This window comes from Mandrillus leucophaeus, unplaced genomic scaffold (genome assembly GCF_000951045.1).
Source record: "Mandrillus leucophaeus isolate KB7577 unplaced genomic scaffold, Mleu.le_1.0 Scaffold6, whole genome shotgun sequence".
In the NCBI taxonomy this organism is placed as follows: Eukaryota; Metazoa; Chordata; class Mammalia; order Primates; family Cercopithecidae; genus Mandrillus; species Mandrillus leucophaeus.
In genome coordinates, this window is record NW_012106474.1 from 3,636,300 (window position 1) to 3,660,284 (window position 23,985).

The 23,985-nt window shown below is 40.0% G+C and overlaps 1 protein-coding gene across 8 annotated transcripts in view; it reads right to left on the minus strand.

Moving 5' to 3' along the window:
* The window catches only part of MLLT4 (myeloid/lymphoid or mixed-lineage leukemia (trithorax homolog, Drosophila); translocated to, 4), a 152,667-nt gene that overhangs the window by 10,574 nt on the left and 118,108 nt on the right, over positions 1–23,985 (minus strand). For 5 of the 8 annotated variants that reach the window (XM_011999609.1, XM_011999613.1, XM_011999612.1 and 2 more), the window contains 7 exons: positions 17,461–17,526; positions 17,180–17,253; positions 16,554–16,672; positions 13,718–13,912; positions 12,992–13,083; positions 12,459–12,644; positions 8,786–9,787 (listed from right to left, as the gene is read on the minus strand). In XM_011999609.1, the coding sequence (XP_011854999.1) occupies positions 8,786–9,787; positions 12,459–12,644; positions 12,992–13,083; positions 13,718–13,912; positions 16,554–16,672; positions 17,180–17,253; positions 17,461–17,526 (1,734 nt within the window). Of the gene's footprint in view, positions 1–6,445; positions 6,482–8,710; positions 9,788–12,458; positions 12,645–12,991; positions 13,084–13,717; positions 13,913–16,553; positions 16,673–17,179; positions 17,254–17,460; positions 17,527–23,985 lie in introns of those variants that run through there. The other 3 variants (XM_011999615.1, XM_011999614.1, XM_011999616.1) reach the window with 3 other exon arrangements.

The window sequence follows — 23,985 nt, forward strand, 5'->3', positions numbered from 1 at the left end:
ATAAACAATAATAAAACATCTTAGAAAAAAATTATAATTGCCTTCTCAAAGAGACAAGTAATTGAACTGTCTCTAAAGACAACCCATCCATACCCCTGAGGGATGTTAGGATGACGGGCTTTTAGGGGGGTTATAGCAGGAGGAGATGCCACTAAGAACCCAGAAGGAAGCCATCGGTGATGCCTTGCCCCTGAGTTGACAGAACCAGCCACAGCTCCCCGTGGGCTTCCTGCATGAGGGGCCAGAGGAAAGGACGGGAACGTTCAACAAGGATTTCAGGGGTCAGGAAAAACTAGGAGAACTAGGAGAAACAGCGCCCAAACAAAAATAGCAAAATAAAGCAAGTGAGAATATTAAATATTCTACAGAAAAGTAATTTAGGGTAGAATGTAAAATTGCATTAATGCAATATGGGTGTTATCCTTATCCCACAAAGCACAAACTAAGTTATGTTAATATTTTCTAGCCCCAATTAAAAGTAAGTGCGGAGCAAGAGAGTGTTACACAATGGTAGAGTCCATTAGTTCTTTTAAATAGAAGTATATTTTAAGAAATCAGAACAATGATCATTTTCATCACTTTTTATAAATCTATAAACAGGCATTTTCTTCTTAAAAACCTCTATTCTTCTAAATCTGGAATGCACTAAGCAAGGAGCCTCTCCCTGTGTTCAGCTCATTAGTTACTATTCGTAAAGGAAGGCAAATTAACCAGCACCAGTGTAATCAAGGCAGTTTCTTTCCACTCTTTGGCTAATTCACGTATTTCCATTTCCAAAACATAAATTGTTTTGCTCTTCAAAGCTATGTTGCTTTACTCCCACCATTCACAAAGCATTAATGAGAAAAATGAGACTCTCTTAATTTACTCAAAATAAGAGCTTAAAACAGTACATTGAATTGTATGGGTTACTTATATTCAGTAACAGTTAAAGGATATTTTAACTTAAATTACAAATTTAATCACCCTGCAATCCAGTGGCAAACTGCCTATTACGTTAGCACTTTGATTAAAAGAATGAAAAGTTACGTGCTACCAAAATAGCCTTGCAGGAAGTGATATCTGAGGGAAGAGCAGAATAGATTAAAAAATAACTATTACCCGATGAATCAAGACCATGCAGACTGAAAGTTATTCTAAATCCACAACTATGCTGGGATTTGAAAGCCAGTATGTGGCAAGCTTGAGGTAGTCCACATTCCCCAAAACAGGTATTTTCAGGATCGATCTATCGATCGATCGATCTATCTATCTGTTGAGATCTGTGTGTTTATAATTTTGTATCATCAAAATGAAACTGGTATGTGAACATAAAATGGGGCCATAACATCCTTTACTTTTTGACAAATTACTAAAAACACGACTCTGTTAAAGCCCTTAAAAAGCCTTTTTCTCTACAGACGTTTTCTGCATATGCTCCCTCCCGTTAAAAATGTCCACGCTAAAAAAACTTTAAGGACAAAAACATGAAGAAAACTCCTGATTAGATCATTTATGACAAATGAATGACTGAATTGGAATGCCTTTGGTAAGTAATATATAACACCTGGATTTCAGGACGAGCAAAAGTCTTCTCTATGTCTCAGGGACCGACTTCCTCATCAGGAAAACGAAATCCTCTCTCACAGAGGCAGAGTGTGTTAAATGACACAGGAGAAACCATCCACTGCAGCACCTGGCACTCAGTAAGCGCTAGCTCCCTTCCTGTAGCACAGCCCACACACGTTTTTCAGATTTAAGTAAAATGACCACTTTATTAGAAGTTGTAAGATCTAGAGCTTAGCTGGTGAAAGGCCCTTGTGGCAGAGACTAAACAGCATAATCCCCAAGTAAAACAGTGTGGCTCTATGTGGCCTACAACAGAAACCTGAAGTTCTTTTAGGGCAACTGTTTTACGCAATCATACAAACTTTGTATTCCATTCTGTAATATGCATGTGTTGGTTTTAATACGAACATATTTCTTCTCCTAATTCCTTGAGTAAAACTGAGACTTCCTGAAGATGCACTGCGACTAAACTACAGCTTTGATATTCTGGGCAGGGCCCATTTTCATTCCAGAGGCATTCCAATTTGAATAGACAAAATACAGTCTGACTTCCCACAGATAGATTTCTCTGAAGAAATACTTCTGAAATGAGGCTTCCTACTAATTCCTGCTTGAAATTTTTATAAGGCTTTTAATCCAACCCCTTCTATACCTGGGATGCTCAAGAGGGTATGCCCAATTTCTACAGTTCCACGCAAAACAAACAAAAAAAAACAGGAAAGCGGAATAGGCGGGAAGACCTAGCTTGAGTTTTCATGTAAGGAAAGCGGCAGAACCACTGAAATCTTTGAAAACATCTTTTCACTGGTATTACCCCAAGGGGGAGGAAGTTCTCCTGTGAGTTCTCATGTTTTCTGAGTCAGCAGATGACCTATTAAAATGTGTTAACAAGACAAACCTGAGCTTAGCCACTGAGAGATTTGTCAACCAAGTAAATTTCAAGAAAATGATTCCTGCCACTACAGTGTTACAGAAAGAGGCATTTTTGTGTCCTAGAAAGAGCACTTAATATGAATTCAGAAAATTCTTGTTAAAACCTTCACTCTCACTTGATCCATGTGATACAAGCAGAGTATCCCTTATCCAAAATGCTTGGACCAGAAGTGTTTCAAATTTTGAATTTTTTTAGTTTCGGACTATTTGCATATACATAATGAGATATCCTGGGAACAGGACCCAAGTCTAAATATGAATTGATTTCTGTTTCATATACACTTTGTGTATATATAGCCTAAAGGTAATTTTATACAATATTTGAAATAATTGTGGACATAAAACAAAGCTTTGACTGCAACCTGTCATTGAGGTCAGGTGTGGAATTTTCTACTTGGGGCATAATGTCGGTGCTCAGAGTTTTGGATTTTGGATTCTGGATTTTCAGATTAGGAATATTCAACATGTACTGGCCAAGGCTCTCCCATAGTGGGTTTGGAGACCCTGGCTCTCACCTGCTCTGTGTGATACTGGGTCAATCTCTCCCATGCTGGCTTAGGCCCTTGTGCTCTGCCATAGAACAGGTTTGTCATGAGGAAGTGAGAGGAATATATGCAGTTATGTGGCAACCTGGAGCGATGAAGGCACGAGTCACACACCTTGTTATCAGGTGGAAAGACTAGCTACTTCTCGAGGCTGTCGCCAGGCAAAGCTGCAGCCACAGTCACCGCCACCTCCATGGTCCTAACTGACCGGCTACTCAAGTTAGAGACAGGTCCAATGACAGGACAGAGTACTCTGCCGGGAGAAAACAGACGTCCTGATAATTCCAGGTGGCCTGGATTTGCCCATGGTATATAAAGGAAAAGCACTAAAGACACAATGGACTTCATCATAATCTAGTGCTGAAGGAGATCCCTCCAGCAAGTCAGACTTTGGTATGAACGTGACTTACACACCATCTCAGTCATTAAAATAGGACACAACCTAGCAACAGCTCTACTCTTGAGCTGCCAACAGTCAGGAAGGTCACACACCTTCGAGAGCTTGGGACCTTGGCCTGGAATCCGATCCCACTCACTCGACTGCCTAGCACGCTCCAGAACTCTTCTAGAAACTTGGACAAAGGTCACTGTTCCCATGGAGGTGGCGCTACCCAGAAGACACAAACATGCCTAATGGTGAGTAATGTGTATAGCACGTCCACAGAGAAACACGCAGGACACGGTCGGCCGGTGGGCCGCTGACCCAAAGCAGCATGGGCAGGTGGGCCCCTCCAATATGAAGCAGTGGGGGAGGTGGGCCCCTCGTGGAAAGGTGGCATCTGAGAGACACCTGCACGTGCCAAGAGAGTCAGCCATGGAGACAGGCAGGGACCCTCCCGACGGCCCAGCGTGTGCAGGGTCACTAGAAGGCAGGCAGGCAGGCTGGAGGCCAGTGGGCAAGGGTGTGAAGAGGAGATGAGACCCAGACAAACTTGGACCACCTGTCTAAGTGAAGGGAGAGACTTAGGAGGGCTGTGAGGATGTTCTCGTGGGACTGCTGTACGCTATGTCAAGGCTGTCCTGTGAAGGGACTGGGGGGCAGTACCAAGGGGTCCTGCCAGTCTCTTGCAGTGACCCAGGCAGGAATGGAGAGATGCTCTGGTCATGGGGGCACAGAGGTTGGTCAGGTTGTGAGGTCAAGCCAGTAGAGTTTCTGAACAGAGAAAAAAGGGGGTCATGCATGACTGCGGTTTCCTGCCTGAGCAACTCGAAGCATCAGCTGAAATGGGGAAGGCTGAAGGCAGGATGATGAGCAGTGCAAGGTGAGTGAAGCAGACCAAGATTTCACTTTGAGCATGCTGCACTCCAAAAGTCTTACTTGACTCCATGTGGAAATGTTACATGGGCAGGTGGATATCTGAGTCTTTAGTGTGCGAGAAGTTTGGACTAGAAATCAAATGGGGACATTGCTGGCATCAAAATGGTGCTACCGTCTCAGGTCAGAAGTGAGCACAGAGGATGGAGAAGGCACGCCCTGGACCGCCAGGGGTGACGGGTCACAGAGAGACCAGAGGGAAGAGCAGAAACCAGTGCAGGCAGCCTCCCAAATTCATGAAACTCAGCTGCTTCCAAACAGGAAAGGACCTGCCTCATTTATCTGACTACCTACCTGAAAATCCTGTGATGTGTCTTAAGAAAATATCTTAAGAACCACACTGGGTAGCATCGCTCCCTATATAGTCACGTATTTGCCCTTATCCTTATTAAGGAGAGGGCTAATATCTTCACAGAAGAGGGTCTCCCAGGGTAACCTGCCAATTCTTACACAGCAAGAATTCTATAGTTTTTTTTTTTTTTGAGCCAGAGTCTCGCTCTGTCCCCCAGGCTGGAGTGCAGTGGTGCAATCTCTGGTCACTGCAACCTCCACCTCCTGGGTTCAAGCAAGTCTCACGCCTCAGCCTCCTGAGTAGCTGGGATTACAGGTGCCTGCCACTGTGCCCAGCTAATTTTTGTATTTTGAGTAGAGACGAGGTTTCGCCATGTTGGTCAGGTCTTGAACTCCTGACCTCAGGTGATTCACCTGCCTCGGCCTCCCAAAGTGCTGGGATTACAGGCATGAACCACTGTGCCCAGCCAAGAATTTTATAAATAATGAGGTGCTATTAATAATATTTACTGGGGAACTGGGCTAAGAAATGCTCAGAAACATGTGGTTAAGATCAATATTAACACTCAAAATAATTATCTTTTAAAGAAAGAAACCCTCTGAATTATTTCTATGGAACAAAAACCTTATTGCAAGCATTATTTTACTGTTCATGTGTCATAGGATTCTTCATAGTATAAGAAATTCTCTTTGGGCCTGTAGAGCTGGCTGGTCTCTTCAATGCCTCAGGTCAGCACTTGCTCAATGCTGAGCAAGTATTTGCTGAATGAATATCTCACACTAAGGTGACTCTGATTAGTATCTTCCAGCTACACCTATGTACACCAAAACACACAAAGAAGTAGGGAGAAAAATGTATACTTTTAAAATCTTTGTTTCATGTAAGAAAAAAAAAAATGCAAAGCTCAGAAAATATGCCTTCCAATCACCAAGGAGGGGAGGTGTTTTTAAGAAAGGTTCCACTCTAAGGCATTACTGCCACTGTGCTAAACTGAGAGGGGAAAAGGAAAAGGGGACTATTATTTGGCGAAAAGGCCATTAAAGTCAAACCTTGATTCATGGGTTTTAAATGTACTGTCTGATACTGGCTTTTGTCTTTAGAAGTTGCCTAGAATTTGTCTTCAAGTTTCTATAAATATATCAGAGTCTAATTGTCTAGCAGGTGATGAAAACAGCACACACAAGCATAATGGGCCTAACTGATGTGCCAAAAAACTTCCCCAACACGACAACAAACACTCTGAACTTACAACAGACCATGACCTCAAATGTTTCTCAGCAGACCGATAAATTGGCATGGCTGGTAAACTGAATTAAAATCCACGTTATATTATTAAAGAAAACACAGAATACATACATGTTCACTGGAAATCTCTTACTCTACCAATAGACGGTTACATCTTAACTGGCTAATAATGTCAATACCCTTTCAACTGAGTTTATAACAATTGAAGGTTTAAAATCTATGTCTAATGTAAAAAAAATGAAATAGATTACTCATTGCAAAATTTATTTCATTTGCTCATGTATTTATGACTACATAAGAATACACGGAATCAATTTATGACTGAAACTGAGAAAAGGTCAAAACCATAAACAAACAGTAACACTTAAAATTAACGGAGAAAAGCAAAGAATAACTACATCTAGGAACATTCAAAGGCATGCTTCTAAAGTGTCAGGGACTCCATCTCCTGATGGAGGACACCCCTAAGGAGAACTGGATCTACTGAAAACATAAAACAGCCACCACTGAAAGAAAAGAAAATCAAGACAGGAAAAAAGCACCAAAGGGAAAGAAACAAGAACATACCAAATCTAGAACAGAGATTGCTGGCATAGCAGTCTGCTGCAGGTAACAGAGAAAGAAAAAAAAAAGAAAGATGAAGTGTGGAAAAAAAAGTTAGGTTTAGACCTGTAATCTGCCATCGGCATATTTTCTCACTATCATGCGTCATCTGTGTTTCAACAACTTGATGAGAAAGGTAAAGAACTGCACACTAACTTCTGTATTCAGAAACAGAAAAATGCCCACATGGTATTAAATGAGTTTCATCATTAAGATACATAGAAAATAAAAAACAGCAAAATTTCCCTTAACTTTCTTATTTGGAGACTAAGATACTAATTGTAACAGAACTACTAAGCAAAAAACAGATATTTTTTACTAAATTTTCATGAGAAACTTTCCAAATATCACAATTCATACTAAAAGGCTTTGAAATATTCAGTGTTTTAACCCATTTGGAAAAGCTCTGAGACCTTTCAATAAAAGTTGAGTCCTCACAGAAAAGGACACTTCCAGAAATACTACAAGGCTAACTGTTCATTCCTGTCAGGACACAGTTATAACAATAAGAAATGCTAACACTGTTGACTCATTTTGCCATACACAACAGTTGTATATTCAGAGTTGAAAATGCAGTGAAGGAAAAGACATCCTTTCATCTTTTGGGGTGTGGGCGACACAAGGCTGTGCACGTCCTTAGGTTACTAATGAATCCATCTGAGTGCACCCACGAGTGACACTGGCCAGAGCAGAGGAGCATGCACCTGACACTAGCAGGCCCAGGACCTTCCAGAGAGCTTCGACGGGGAGGGGCAATCACTCCAAGAATCCTGAACAGGAAATGCATAGTACTTTTAAAGTACCGTATTTTTAAAGCTACTTTTAAAGTAAAATAGCTATTAATTTAGGTGTTGGTTTTTCAAATAAAACAGCGCTTGCAGTAAACACAGCTACTCATCAGGAAGTTTACTACTGATGACTTGAGAAATACTAATAAAAATAGTAGTAAAACAATGTAATAATTCACACTTCGGCCTCATTTAAGAAACTTAAGTGTCTAAGGGGATTCAAGCTGAATTTTGGGCAAAGTTTTATATATATACACATTTTGGCTGAGATATGTATATATTAAGAAATATGTGTGAGAGAGACTTTTCAGGAAAAATTCACAGAGCAAATCGAAAAAGAATCACACTACTGGGCTCTAAGGATCTAAGGACTCACAAATTATTATTTAAGGTTAAATTTCACTGTGAGATAGAAAGATTAAAATGTCTGACCTAATAGCCCCTGGTAGAGCTTTACCATAAACTGCATAAAAAACAGTTGAAATTAGAAACAGAATCCAGAAGATAAAAAGAACATGGCTCTGGATCTCTTTTCTCAGAATATTGCACACACACTGTTTAAAAAAGAAAAAAGTCACTAAAACTCATGAACACAAAATGGTCAATAGCATTCTCTATAAATTAATATTAATAAATGCCCAAATTGATAGCAGTAAATGCCTCTTACCAGTTCTCTTTATAGAGTAACAAGGTATTGCTTTTATCTAAAATTTTTGCATAACAATTTGTTGTGTTAAATGAATTTAAATTTTACTTTGGTGAATTTATTTAAAACAAAAATCATTTTCATACTATAGAGAAATAAGAATAAAATCAGTTCTCAATAGCTTTATGCTACAATTGGAATATAATTGTTTATTACCTTAACAAATGCTTGCTTCATCAACAGTACAACTACTGTGAAGATTCTTTTTGGTAATGACTATAAATGTAATGATCTGAACACTTTCATTTGTTAACCACCACAAAATGCTGACAAGACCAGGGGCCAGTGATCGGCCCTATGTTTCTGTAAATAAAGTTTTATTGGCACAGAGACACACCCATGTGTTTACTTGTGTCTGTGGCTGCTTTCCTGCTACAACAGCAGAGCTGGGGGTTGCCAGAGTCCACATGGCCTGCAAAGTCTAAAGTATCAATCTGGCCCTGGAAGAAAAATTTTGCCTACCCCCAATCAAGATTATTACTGGTCATTAACAAATACTTGTTTTCTCAACTGGAAGTGTTAAGGAAAAGGATAATTATGAGTTTGCTAATGAAAACAATCAAGTTCCATTTGAATTGTATTTAATACTTGTCAAAGCACGTCTCTAAAAATTTAGCCTTATAGCCTTGACTCATTTCTCTACAACATCAGCCAAGAGAAACACATAGAATAAAATAGTATAAGCCTAGGGGCCCTTTTAATCCTTATCATCATGGGGGGGGGGTGTGTGTCTAGCTATCCCCATGGGAAACACGTAGAAGGTGAAATAGGGACCACAGATGGGCACAGCCAAAGCCCTCTCCCCTTTACCCTCGCTCTTCGTTCAGCCTCCAGGCGCTGCATGATGAGCATGGTGTCCACATCGTCGTCCTCCTCCTCCTCGTCATCTTCGTCCTTCTGCTTCGACTCCTGTAGTCTCTTCTGGAACTGCCACTCCAGCATGAGCTTGCGCAGCCGGTCGCTCTCCTCCGCGCTGCGGTCCGGTTTGCTCTGGAGCTCCTGGATCTCCTTGCTCAGCATGTCCACGATGTGCATCTGCTGCTGCTTCTCCAGCTTCTCCTTGGCATCCCGCTTCCACGGGTCAGGAGACAGACTGTCCCCCGAGGAAAGCTCCTCTTTGCTGACTGTGATGTACTGCAAGTCCCTGCGCTCGATCGTGCGGGGCTGCTGCTGAGGCTGTAGCTCCCGAATGACTGTTTCCTGGGGCCGCTGGAGTGTGGAAGGCTTTTCGGGCTTCATCTGCTGTGTGGTCAGGGGAGAAAACGGAGCAGGGTTTAGGGACTGAGTGCGCATCTGGCCCAACTTCCTCTCCTGCTCTCTCCGCTTCCTCTCCCGCTCCTCCTCCAGGCGGGCCTTCTCCTTCTCATACCAACGCTGATGTTCCTCTCTCTTTTTCCGTTCGGCAGCAGCCACCTGCGCAGAGGGTAGTCCTATCTGGTTGTTGGAAGGGGGTGGTGGGAGAGGCAAATCCATGGACATTCCATCGAAATCACCGGCGTAGTGGACGGGAGGTGGCGGGGGTGGCGGAGGCAGGTCTGTTCGGATTGGCTGGGAGACGGCCACAGGGGTGGCCGGTATTGCTGCTGGTGTTTTCCAACGGCCAGGGCCACTTTTGGTCAGTGTGGAAGCAGGGGTGACCGACTTAGAGGAATGGTTCAGGTGCTCTTGGCTTGATGTACTGGAGTCCAATGAGGAGCTCTGATTTATCCACATATCACTATCAGACTTTCTGTCCATAGCTGCCTCTATTCGATGCCGCTCAAGTTGGTAAGCTTTATCTTCTCGAAGTTCTTCTTGGGAACGTGTAACACGCTGGAAAAAGAAAAAGAACTATTATATTTCAGCCATTTACTAGAAATTACCAAATATCCACAGACATTTTATCTTCAGACAGACGAAAAACTGTTAAATGAGTGTACAGAAAGAGACTGAGACTGCCCTGCAAGGCTCATTGGCTAACGTGGAATAACAGTGAATTTATCTGTGTAAAGAGAAAAGCAGCCAAGCGTGGTGGCTCAGGCCTACAATCCCAGCACTTTGGGAGGCTGAGGTGGGTGGATTGCTTGAGCCCAGGAGTTTGAGACCAGCCTGGATAACACAGTCTCTGTCTCGACTAAAATTAAAAAGGAAAAGCTGCGCTTTCTCTCTGCATTGAGGCCCTTTGGTGCCAGTGCCCATCCTCATCCTCCTCACCCTCCTGCAGTGCCCTGCACCATCTCCAGCGCAGGGACCAGACATGCGACTTGGACTTCAAAGCAATGAGTGTGTTTATTCATAATATGTAAAAATCAACAACAGGCATTTCTCTAATTACTATTACGAGTAATTATTATATCTTAAACATTTAACCATCCGTGACTTTCTGCATTTTACAAGCTAAGGAATGGCTTTCTGGGCTCTGTGGCAGAGCTGTGCATAGTAATGCAAGGACATGTCCTACACATCTGAGATACATCCGCTCCAATATCAGAAAGGTCTAAAGTGTACTGGTATAAATTTGTTGAACACAAAGGTAGGGGTGTGTGTATGTGTGTGTGACAGAGACAGAGAAATGAGACACACAAACACACAGACAGAAAAAGAAGTGAGTACACTTTTTGCAAAGGGCTAGTCTAAAATCTGAGAAATGGCACATCTGAAAGGAGTCTACTCAGATAAACATGATCACTATGAGGTCTGAATCAAACATCTTTTTCCTGCCCTGTTAATGAACACAAATTAAAGATGTAAATCGGGAAAACAAATTATTTCCTTTTTCTTAAAAAGCAAACCAACAAAAAAGATGAAGTATCACTTCAAAAACCAGTAGTCTCACAGAAAAACCGAACATTTACTCCCAACATTTTGCTAGAGCTTTACTTAGTACATAGAGAGTCTCATTACTGGGTACGAAATCTATGGACTACATAAAAACAGAGACTGTGCACCTACCGCCACTCCCTGCTGCTGGAAGGGCTGACCTGAGTCACTTCTCTGCTCCCTTAAGACTTTGCACTGGCCCTGGCTGCTGGCTTGCACTCTCCACCTCCCAGCTTAAACCCCATCATAACTTTTCATTTCACACTCTGGCCTGCCGCACAGTTCCTCAATTCTCTCCTCTAGGTATTGTTTACCCATGTTGTGAGGTAGAAACAAGTAGCAGCTGTATACTATAAATGTGAAGACGTAATGCCAGTCCCACAGAACAGGAAATACTGTGCATAAAAATGGGATTCAATGTATGCACTACAAATTGGATTGTCTTGACATATGGGAAGCAGATTCTACTGAGTCCTAACAAAAAATACTAGAAGAACTAGGGCACAAAATTACTCAATTTTTAAAGAGAAATTTGGAGAAAGACACCTCCCCCCAGAGAACTCCAGCTTTTGGTGACAGAGTGTGTCCAAAACTCCCAAGACTGGGCCGTTGCAGGTGATCAGGCCCACCTAGGAGAACAGCAGGATGGACCAGCACACCAGACAAAAGGCCAAGATGAAATCTCCTGACGGCCAATATCTGTGGCCTGAGAAGCATTTTCTTTCCTCAGAAAACAGGCTCCTCCTCATGTGTATCACAGCGTCTATCTCAGTGCAGTCCTCTCTCCTCTGCCTACTGTTCTCATTCTTCAAGGCTCAGCTCAAATCCCATCTCAACTCTGAATTAGTCTTTTCCAACCACTCTAAGAAGGCTGATCTTCAGAATTCCCAGAGCATTTGCGATCCAGAGCATGTATTTGTTACAAAGATCTAGACTGCACCTCTTTTTAAGTATATCTTTAATTTTTTCTCCCAATCTTTCACCATACAGTTATCTTTCTAAAAAGAACACCACATTTGATAACGTTCCGAGCTTAACTACTCAGATTGGCATCTCCCATCTACTAATGTGGACAAAAATCCAAATTCCTTAGCTGTCATGTCAAGCCCTTCTGTCTGGCCCCACCTATCTTCACTGCCTTAGATCTCGCCACCTCCTTCACCTCCACTCAGGGTTCCTGCTGAACTACTACACATCTCTGTGCCTTTCCCTCCTCCTGGAAGGCCCTTCTGTGCATATGGCTGTGCCCAGGTTCTCGTTTGAGACTGAGAAGCTCCATCCCCTGCTGGGGCCTCTTCTCCCACAGTACTGACCATGCTGGGTCTGATGTGTCTGTCTCATTTCCCTGCCACACCATGAGCTCCCACAGGCAGGGCAGGGACTGATAGAGTGCAAAATATACCACGTGAGTTCTAATTTCTCACTTCTAGAAGCAGTGAACTTTGTCTTAAAAATTATAAGGCCTTATATTCCTAACATTTTGTTAATCAAACATCAGAGAATAATCCTTGTTCTTATTAAGTATTCTATCCTATCTCCTTTTTTCCTCAAACTTAACTACAAAACCATTAAGGAAAAAACAAAAGGCCAACAATGCTGTTCTATAGAAAATATTAATCATGTCTCAGAACTCAGTGTTTACTCCTTGAGAGGTGAGACGTGTGTGGAATCTTTGATTTCTAACCTGAATTGCAATACTGGAGTGATTACTATCTGTGTGCATATGTGGCTTTTCCTCATAATTTGGCCACTGGTTCTGAGGAGGAGCCATCCGATCCTGGGATTTGGAAGCTGGGAAGGTAAAATACTCTCTGGTGTACGTCTGAGTGGGGATGGGGTAGGCTTCAGGTCTAGGCGGAGGCGTCTGCTCCTGTAAAATGTGAAGAACAAAGAAAAGTGAGCTTTTTACAACCATACAGACTAACTTGATTTTCATTGATCTGTTTTAAAATTTTAAAAATAGTATATATGTTAAATACTGCATTAAAAAATGTTTTATCCATACTGAGAATAAATAACATTTCATTTTGCCCAGACTTACTAATTTAAAACTGATTTACCTGACTAGTATATTAAAAATCAAAAGATAAAACACTGCAAATTTAGAAATTATAATCAATGCTAATTCAGAGTAAAAATTGTACTGGATAACTGAGATGTCCCAAGGGAACCCTAAGTGTGGAAGTGCAGTAGAAGCCTTTTGCTTATCAATCAGACCTCAGTGCAGAGGTTTCCAGTAGAGACAGATGTTATCTTCGCTGCTGTTCCAGAGGCATATGCACTTTTCCCTCCAGGACTAGGAGGCTGATCTGTTCAAGTCAGGGGGGAAAAAAAAGTTTAATATTAAATAAACAACCTATATATAACATAAAATTTCCTTAAAGACCTCATTCATCTTCATTCTGCCAGTGAGTTATCTAGCATAGAGACGAAAAAAAAAACCAAGGCAGATGAGAAATCAGGTCTTGTCATATCCATGTCCATCTTTCAAATCATCACAGCCCAGAGCTACAAAAAAAGCTTTGTAGCTCTGTGTATCAGGCCAGGGATTGGTAAACATTTTTGGTAACAGGCCAGAAAGTAAATACTTTAGGCTTCGTGAGCCTTTGTCTCCTGCTGAGTATCTTTCTATTATTTCTTCTTCTCTTTGTTAACAACCCTTTAAAAATGTAAAAAATACTTTAGTTTCTCTTGGTAATTTACCAACCCCAAATAGAGATGTTATTAATGCGTTTGCTTATGGGATCAACTGAATCTAAAGTTTTTCAATCTTAGTTTTTGTTAGAGAAATGTTACTTAATGATATCCCTTATGAAAACCATATCATAGTTAGCCAATGTTTGCAAAGAATAATTTTAATAATTAACAAACCACAAAGTGCCTCCTCTCACTTCAGACTGTGACCATGAGTGTACTTAGGAAGCAAAAAAGTGTCACTCTTACTTGCTACGTTGGGGCTGGAACGGTGATCAGCTCTATTTTTCGTCAGTCTGTCATCACCGGGCAATTTCTTTGGTTCACTATATTCTGCCCAAGGCAGCTGAGGACTCTCAGGAGACCCATTTTGAGCGGAATTATTATAGAGTTCAAAGCCTTCACTCTTTGGTCGGGGTTTGCCTGAGCCACGACGATCTGAAACTGGAATCAAAGCATATTCAGTATCTCTTAAGATTTTATTTTCAACACCCTGATTATCATTAAAATTCTGTAAGAATTGTTCTTAGCATAAGAAATAAGGTGATTTTCCCTATAAAGGTCAATTCTTCCTACAGAATCATAAAACAGCTTTTAAGTAAATATACTAAGAATAAAGAAAATATTTTTACTTAATTGGTAATGATGGGAAGATGAACACTTTCGAAGTTTATTTTCTCGTTAACTGAAACTTCACTGTTTTAAGCAACAAATCTAACCATTTTTAAAGTATCTTTTTTAAAAAAAAAACTAAATAAAGATAAATATGCTTTCCTGACTTCACAGAAAAAGATCTGAACTTTTAATCGCCCAGTGTCACCGTTCTGAGCAGCCATCATGTGACACAAGCCTTCTGCTCCTGACGGCCGCCGCTTCTGTCAGTCCTCTTTTGTGCTTGCTCACCCTGGTTTATCATCTCCTGTTCACAGCTTCCCTCTGTGTGGCTTCTAACTCACATTCTAGTTTGCTTCTTTTAAATGACCACAAACTAAGAAATTAGACAACCAAGATGTTAGGCTCTATGTTACACAAAAAGTAAACAACATGCTGAGCAAGGCAGACAATACCACACTAGGTTTTGCTGAGATGCCCCTTGGGTGGTGTGTGTTTGCTTCAATAAGCAGCAGGTCAGGTTCTCTGACGCCTTGGCTGTGGCTGTGATTTGTTACTATTAGGTACCAACTTGAGGTTCTGGGTTGTGAGGTTTCTAGAATCCTGCCTTACGGAGGAGAAAGCCATAAAGGCCATATTTAGAAGTCTATGTATACATTTAACAAGGTGTGCTATGAATCAAAATGGTTTTCTCCTATTGTGTCTGAACTAATTAAAAGCCCTAAATTTGTATTGATTTTATCCTGAGATTCTTTTTGATGTAGCTATAAAACCACAGTTCCAAAAAATAAATTATTTAAATAAAAGATTTTTAAGTGAATTACAGTCATGCACCAAATAAGCCCATTTTGGTCAATGATGAACCACATCCATGACAGTGGTCTCCTAAGATTATAATGGAGCTGAAAAATCCCTATCTTCTAATGATCTTAGCCAGTGTAAAGTTGTAGTACAATGATTCCTCGTGTTTATGGTCATGCCAGACTGTACTGCTAGCTGTATACGAGTATAGCTCATACAATTATACATGGTATATAATACTTGATAATGTAATATGCAACTGGGTTGCTGGTTTATATATTTTACTATACTATACTTTTTATTGTTATTTTAGAGTGTGCTCCCTTTACTTATAAAAAGAGTTAATGGTCAAGTAGCCCCAGGCAGGTCCACCAGGAAGCCTTCCAGAAAACGGCATCGTCACCACTGGAGGTGATGGCTCCATGGCATGTCACTGCCCCTGAAGACCTTCCCGTGGAACCAGATGTGGAGGTAGAAGACAGTGACACTGATGATCCTGACCCTGTGCAGGCTGAAGCTAATGTGTGTGCTTATGTACGAGATTTTAACCAAAAAGATGAAAAGATAAATTTTAAAAAAAATTTAAAAATCCTTACGGAGTAAGTATAGAAAGAAAATACTTTGTACAGCTGCACAACATGCTTATGTTTTAAGCTAGGTGTTATCACAAAGGAGTCAAAAGTTTTTTTTAAATTTAAAATTTTATATAGTAAAAAAGTTAAGAGCAAGAGAAGGTTAATGTATTATTAAAGAAATAACTATGTATTTTTGTAAATTTAGTGTAGCTTAAGTGTACAGTGTTTATAAAGTCTACAGTAGTTATGGCCATGTCCTGGGCCTTCACATTCACTCACCACTCACTCGCAGACGCACCCAGAGCAACTTCCATCCTACAAGCCCCACTCAGGAGAAGTGGCCTTTGACGGGTCTAGCATCGTTACTCTTTTACACCTTTTTTTTAACTGTAGTTTTTCTATGTTGAGCTATGTTCTCACTGAATTACAATGGCCTGCAGTATTCAGTTGGGTGACATGCTGTGCAGGTCTACAGCCTAAGAGCAACAGGCTACACCATCTAGGTCTGTGTAGTACACTGTGATGTGTGCACAATGATGAGATAAACTAAGGATGAATTTTTCAGAATGGATCCCTCTTGCCAGGTGATGCATGACTGTATACAGAATGAGATCATCATGCCATATCTCAGCAAATGCAGGACTAAGGTAACTACACATATACAAATAAATGCCTATTTCTTCAGTGAAGAACTGAAACACTTTAAATCCTGAGTCTGCCTATCAAAACTGAAAATCCGTTCATTCATTCTCTAGTTTTTTTCCCAGTTCATCCTTAACATGTCACATTCATTCTCTACTGAGCACCTACCATGTGCTGGGCCTACAGAAGCTCACCAGCAGTCAACCAGCCCTGTGGGGAATCCTGGTGACAGGGAGGGGACCTGGTGACTCACAGTGTGGGTTCCAAGGTCACAAGGCTCACATGGGAATCCCAGGCACTGTGCTGAAGCGCTCGCATTCTCAATTTCTTTATTTTTAAAACCAGGGCAATAGTAACACCACTACCTCCTCCATGGGGTTTTGTGACTATTCAAAGAGGCCATGACTGTAGAACACTGTTTGACAGTTGGCCACTGTCTCCCTGCTGGTCCTTACTTCTCTGCATCATGGGGGATGGCTGATTGAGAAGGGTGGCCAGACCGTGGTAGATGGCACCCTGCTTTGCTACTTCCAGTGTCACCACAGAGCTTGTTCTTGTCATGAGTTCTGCTGCCCTAGGAGAAGAAGATTACACATGTAAGAAAAAGTGCCTGCTCTGTCATGAATAGCTGTGATCACAGCAACTGAAAATCATGTTCCACAGCCTCATCTATTATTTTGAGTAATGGTTCTGACTTTTTCTTTATTTTTAATTTTAATTTTAATTTTTTGTTATTTTTTATGGTTCTGACTTTCAGACAGCTTACTCACTACCCATTTTCTCCTTTTAAAACTGACTATGAAAATAGGCAAACACATCTCCTGTTATATTAAGAATAGTAAGATAATATTCAGAAATTTGAAGAAGTGTTAAGAGTATGTTTCTTTCATGTTTCAAAGAAACTGTACTAGATTAAAATATATATCTATAATTTGATAAGTGAAATGTCATGTACACTAAAAAAGGTAAAGAGTAGTATGAGCATGTTTTAGCATAGTTTTCATCTTCCAATTTCAATATTTAATGCAAAAATCACCTAAAAATGCTAATACTAAGCTTCAAGCAAATAAACCAATGATACCTTTCCTGAGAGAGTCCAACCAGACTTCGTCCATCCACGCTGAGGAGTTGATCACCTGCAGCTAGACGTCCATCCTAGGCAAATGCACAGGTGTGTGCGTGGATTAGGGGTGGAGAGCAGAGAGATGGAGGAAGAAAAGGTAATGATGAGTAGATACCCTGTTTCTTCTTCCAACAAACACTGTGTAGTGTTACATAACTGAAAGTATCAGCAGACTCTCTCACATCATTTGCTGAACATATGACACACTGAAAATTTACTTCTTTCAAAATGATACTGACCACATCTGCAGCACCTCCTTTCACAACCGACTTCACATAGATTCCTAGTTTATCTTGACCAGCACCCTATTGCAAAAACAAGGCAAGAACACTGCACTGAAAATATACTGTAAGAAATGCACTATGCAGGAAAGTAAAACAAAAATAAAACCACCCAACATGTACATAGGTAACTGCAACAAAGTCCTGGTTCTCATTTTTACATGAAAATCAGAATTATGAAAAATCAGTTATTCATGCATCAGCTAATGATGAGTCTAAAATAGAGACTTGGAATCCTGAAGTTAATTTAAGAATAGTTCTGAACAGCCACAAGTGTAAGTGAACTAAGAACTACTTGCATGATATATACTATGAATCATTTTAATAAAAAAAGCAACTTGGTACAGTATTTTTACATTTCACCATTTACCGATATCCTCCTTTATACCCTTGTTCTTTTCATACATATAGTTTAGGATTTTAAACGATAAAAAAACTTCTGTGGCTAACAGTAAGAGGAACTTAGTAAGAGAAAACCATACAGAAAATAATCAGTATTATAACTCATGTACTGTAACCGTAAATAAATATCAAAGCAACAAGACCCAATTCACATAGAATTGATATATTATGAAAGAATAAAATTCTGTTAGATAGACTTAAGTATTATATACAATTACTTTCAGAATCACCAATATTCTACTTGGATATCATGACTATACTAAACTTAACCCTATAACAATAAAAATTTTGGGTAATTTATTGCAACTATCAAAGAAAGCAGTCCTATGCATGAAATCTTACTTAGATATTATGGACAATATTATACAACTGAGAATAATTCCTTAGGTCACAACGATTGAAGGCAAATACAAATCCATTTCAATCACTGCGAGGCACTGTATGGTAAGAGTAAAAATACACAAATGATTTAATTAAAACAGATTCTCTGTAACATCCTGGAACTATGTAATTTTCACTTGGAAACCACTTACATTTGTCTCCTTTAGTTAACAAGTTAAGTTTACAGAAGACAGCCTGACTGGCCAGTACTGTTGATCCTGACTCCCTTTAGGGAAAAACAACAAAACAAAACAAAACAAAACAAAACGCCTGTAGCAGGTCAAATTTTGTAAGCATAAAACCATCCATACATATCTCATTTTAAAAACAGTATAATATTTCTTAATTTAACAAAGCAATTCCATTTTGGAAAGCAGTACACTTCAAATTTCATGTGGTTACATTATCTGGGAACTAAGTTTATAAAAGTTCTACGGAAAGCAAAATCAAATATTCTCCTTTGCAGCTTTTGATCTGAATTTTCCATCTGTTCACCTCGATATCCCTCTGTGTCTATCCACACATCTCTCCCGTGGATGGTTTCCACTCTCACCTCAATGCAAGTCTCCAGCCCAGTCCCAGATGCCTCACGGCCCACTTGCTACCTCCCTCTAGAAATCATTCAGCACAGTCCACAAACCACAACAGCCAAATATAACCTGTGGTCCTTGAACGGATCCTTTTGCCATAAAAAGCATGATTGGGATAGTTGGCAAAGACTGAGCTTTTTGTAAATTTACAATTTCAAAAATAAAAGATAAAATACACAGCAGGCACTCAATAAAGGGCAACTTTCTGAATTTTAGCATATCACTTAGCAAAAGAATAATAAATATGCTTTTTGCCTCACTATATCTGTGATAACGCTGGGTTTCCTTGAATCTAGGGACCTAAGACACACTACGGAAAAATACTTCTAAGACATGGCACCCCCCGACCACCCCTATTTGTGAAATCAGGTAATCCCTCATAATCTAATTAACCGAATTTTTTTACACATTTAATAATTTTATGTGATTCATGAATAACCTTAATTCTATAGCTCGGCTGTTTAAATGACAATTTCATTCACTGAACAAATATCCACCGAGCGACTGTATGGTCCTAAGCTCCATGCACATATCAATGAACAAAACAGACAAACACCCTTGCCATTTGGGAGCCTCTTCTATTCCTCAGCAGAGTTTATCTGTGGTCATTCACTAACAATTCTAGTTGGAGCGCTGAAAGTCCTTCTTTTTCTTTTCCTGAAAATGATGCATGCCTATTCCCTTCCAGCTGGTACCCTGGGTCAGGTTTTTAAAAAGTTCTACAAGCACTACTTATTTTTTCCTCTGCTTTCTACCTGACTACAGAAAAGCAATGATTACTGAACGTCGGAATGCCAACTGTCAGTGAGAATGGGCACCTCACGTTTTCACATGGCATTATCTTCTGGTTAATGTAATACTGACCTTGTAAAGAGTAAAAATCATCCTTTTACTAAGATAACCAATTATTATCATCTCTGACAAGAAAAATGTTTAGCAATAATACTAGTAATACAGCATTTTTAGTAACACTATTATAAACAAGGAAATATCAAATATATATTTTAAAACAATATATCAAGCCTCCTTCCTCCATTTCTGATATGCTTTACATGATCACAATACAGACCAAAAAATGGCAATTACTTAGACAAACTGTAATAACAAAACTGTTCTTAAAATCATAAAATAGAATAATATCAGAAAATGAGAACAGGACTATTTCATTTCTTCCTACAACCCAAGACCCTGCATATACAGTTGGAGCTGCCTGCCAGTCCAGCTCTTCTGCCACTCCTAATTTTCATTTTTGGCAGATGTCTTTGTTCCAATTTCACAATAAATTTCAGTTTCGTGGCACCTGTTACTCCATGTTTCAACCCCTTCATTCAGAGCAGTAATCACATACCTGAGGGCAACCATTAGGCTCTTTTCCATCCTAGCCACCCTCCACAAGCAGACAGCCAACGTGCAAGCTGAACATGTGGACTCCATATGAACGGCACATGGCATTTCAAGAACGCAAAATCCTCTACCATTTTAAGGTAGGTAATTTAGGATACTATATGCAATGTGAAATTTAATGCCTAAATTTAAATCCCGAAGCAAAACTGATCATGTACTACTGATATTTGACTGCACTACCTATATTTAAATAGGCTGAAGTTTACATCATAAATTTCAGACCAATTCTGGCAAAATGAGGAAGCTCTCCTCATGACTGATCTTCTGGTCTCCCTACGTCCAATCACGTTTCCTGAAGCACAGCTCAGCTCACACTATCCTGACCAGACTCTTGTAACTGCCAGCTACTGTAAAAATTCACAGTAGCTTCCTGCATGAGGTATTCACGGGTCCATGAACCTCTCTTGTCATTCTCCACCCAAATCACCCCTCACCTCCTCCCATTCTATCTGACTCATGTTCATGACTTGGTTGATGTTCTCTCTACACCAACTGTCTTTCTGATGCAAGGTATATGCCCAAATGCTCTCCATCATTCACCTCCGAGACTCACCTGCCAGCCCACTCACGTTCCCAGTGTCAGGGAAGATATCATCTCTTCTTCACTTATGTTCTCATCACATTGGACTTTCTTTGTTCTCTTTGAGCAGTGAGTCATTGTGTCCTGCATTACAGCTACCTCTGCAAATGGCTCCTTCCTCCAACTCCATTAGAAGCTTCTTGAATATAAGGAGCTCTATCCCTTCCAGAAGAGCTTCTCAATTAGATTGACTTATAGTTTACTAACATTGATCAATAAGAAATTTGGTCAATTTCCTATTTTAAAAACCTAAGATGAGGAGGTCTGTAATTTTACAGAATGAACACTAAGTTAAGAAGCAACTGATATGCCCATTATATATGGGTTAGCAATAAAACTTTGTAAAATTACTAGTTTAGAAAGATAGATACAAAAGTACTTCAGGCTGTGGCACCCAATGTGCCCTTTTAGGAAGGGAACTCAAATTCATGACTGTCAGGAAAGACACAAGTAAGATACATTCTATTTTCTTATATATTCAGAATGTATCTGAATTCTCAGTAATAACCACTTCTTTTAATTCCAAGTAAACTGAATTTATAAATATATCTGTTTGTCACAAAAAGAGGTTTTCATTTAAGGAAATAAGCATCCATGATAGAGCCAGGCATGGTGGCAGTCATCCCAACACTCTGGGAGGCTGTGGTGGGAGGACTGCTTGAAGCCAGGAGTTCACGACCAGCCTGGGCAACATGGTGAGATCCTGTCTCTACAAAAAATTTTTGAAAAGCATTCATGATTATTAGAGACCTCAATTCAAAACACTCATGAAAATCTAAAAGGTCTATTCAAGGTTGGTCATAAAAATGGAATTTGATTAAAAGTCAAGACAATGCATCATGAGATATATTTTGAAAACACTCTTAGACACAGGAAGACAAAACGATGTGCAAGTAAAGCATATGGATCTGGAGAATGTAAGAGGTATCCACACTTCGGTTGGCATTTGGACCTCCACTTCACAGACTGCTCTGCGTCACAAACGTTCCCGCGGACACATTCCCCGTCCACTGCCTCTGCACCTTCTGCACACACTCCTTTCCCGCAGACCCACTGGCCCTGTCCACATGCCCTTCCCTCCTATCACCTCTGGTTATTTGGATCCTACTTCTACTTCAGGTGCAGCTCACAGTCATAAACTGGTCATAAAAATTCTAACTACAACTGCTGTATGGAGAAATTACAGTTCTACTGGTAATTATCTTAGCAAAACAAAATTAGAGATGACTACCCAGAGATGAAAGAACTCTAGGAAATGTCTGACTATTTGTATCACATCAATATGGGCAATTACCTTCAACCCGAACCACCACAATCTCTGTCCAACTACAAGGTGTCCACTTGTCCAAGGTTTCTCAATCTGGCCATGGCAGTACAGGCCTGGAATGTGCATCCTGACTGGGGGAAGAGCAGAGTAAAGAAGTTCTGCTGCATCCCTGCCTCAGCTGCTGGTCAGATGCCTCAGCAAACTGTCATCTGTTGAGCCATAACAATCCTTTAACATTATGGAGCTCTCACTACCTACCCCACTTTATGAACTGTACTGCCTATGGTTAAAAAGAACTGTATGAAACAATTTATTAATTTCAGAAATATTAAACCACTTAATTTAGGTTTTATTTCTAAACAATAACGCACAATCTATGTAGTCTATTAAGGCTAAACTCAAAATTTATTAAAATAATTAGTGTCCTTATTTATTTTTTATTATTATACTTTAAGTTCTAGGGTACATGTGCACAACGTGCAGGTTTGTTACATATGTATACATGTGCCATGTTGGTGTGCTGCACCCATTAACACGTCATTTACATTAAGTATATCTCCTAATGCTATCCCTCCCCCCTCCCCACAACAGGCCCCAGTGTATGATGTTCCCCTTCCTGTGTCCAAATGATCTCATTGTTCAATTCCCACCTATGAGTGAGAACATGCGGTGTTTGGTTTTCTGTTCTTGCGATAGTTTGCTGAGAACGATGGTTTCCAGCTGCATCCATGTCCCTACAAAGGACACGAACTCATCCTTTTTTATGGCTGCATAGTACATATATCCATGGTGTATATGTGCCACATTTTCTTAATCCAGTCTGTCACTGATGGACACTTGGGTTGATTCCAAGTCTTTGCTATTGTGAATAGTGCTGCAATAAACGTACATGTGCATGTGTCTTTATAGCAGCATGATTTATAATCCTTTGGGTATATACCCAGAAATGGGATGGCTGGGTCAAATGGTACTTCTAGTTCTAGATCCCTGAGGAATTGCCACAATGTTTTCCACAATGGTGCACACACAATTAAAATTCATTTTATGGTAATTCTATTTCTTTTCCAACCAAGAAAGAACAGCCAGGTCTAGAAGCTCTATGTTCTTTGCTGTTGTGTATCAGCATGTAGAACATTCAAGTGTAAACTATGCAATTACCAACCAAAAACAATCACAGAAATGTAGAAGCAGTTCCAAGAACACTAGTGAAATAGTATTAAACACTTGTACTGTTCAGTATGGCAGTTGGCAGGCCACAGGTGGTGACAGAGCACTGAAAATGTGGCTCATGCAAACTGAAACATGGAAGTGCAGAGACTGAGTATGGAAAAAAGAATGTGAACTATCTCATTGATGATTTTTATACTGACTACATGTTGACATAACATTTCTGATGTATTAGATAATATAAAATATGGTATTAAAATTAACTTCACTTTTTAAAAAAACACAGCTAGTAGAAAACTGAAAATTCCCCATGTGACTCATATATTTCTATCGGACAGCGCTGCACTAATAATGTAGATGTTCATTGTATGTTTGTTATGAGTAATGACAGGTACTAGCAACACATTTACAATTACGCAGATAATATGGCAAAAACAAGATTTCACCATACTACAGTATATACACCACACTACAGTATATATGCTAACATTACACATCCTGATTAGAAAAGCAAAAGAGCCATTAAAATCGAGAACACAGTATTATAGATAAATCCAGAAAGGCTAAACAGTTTTAAGGATTACTTGCTTAAAGGTACCTAAATACGGTATTTGAAAAGACATTATTGCATTTTAGTCCATTTATTCTCATTCCTCATTTAACAAATCAGTTCCTTTAAAGAAAAGTTGGGG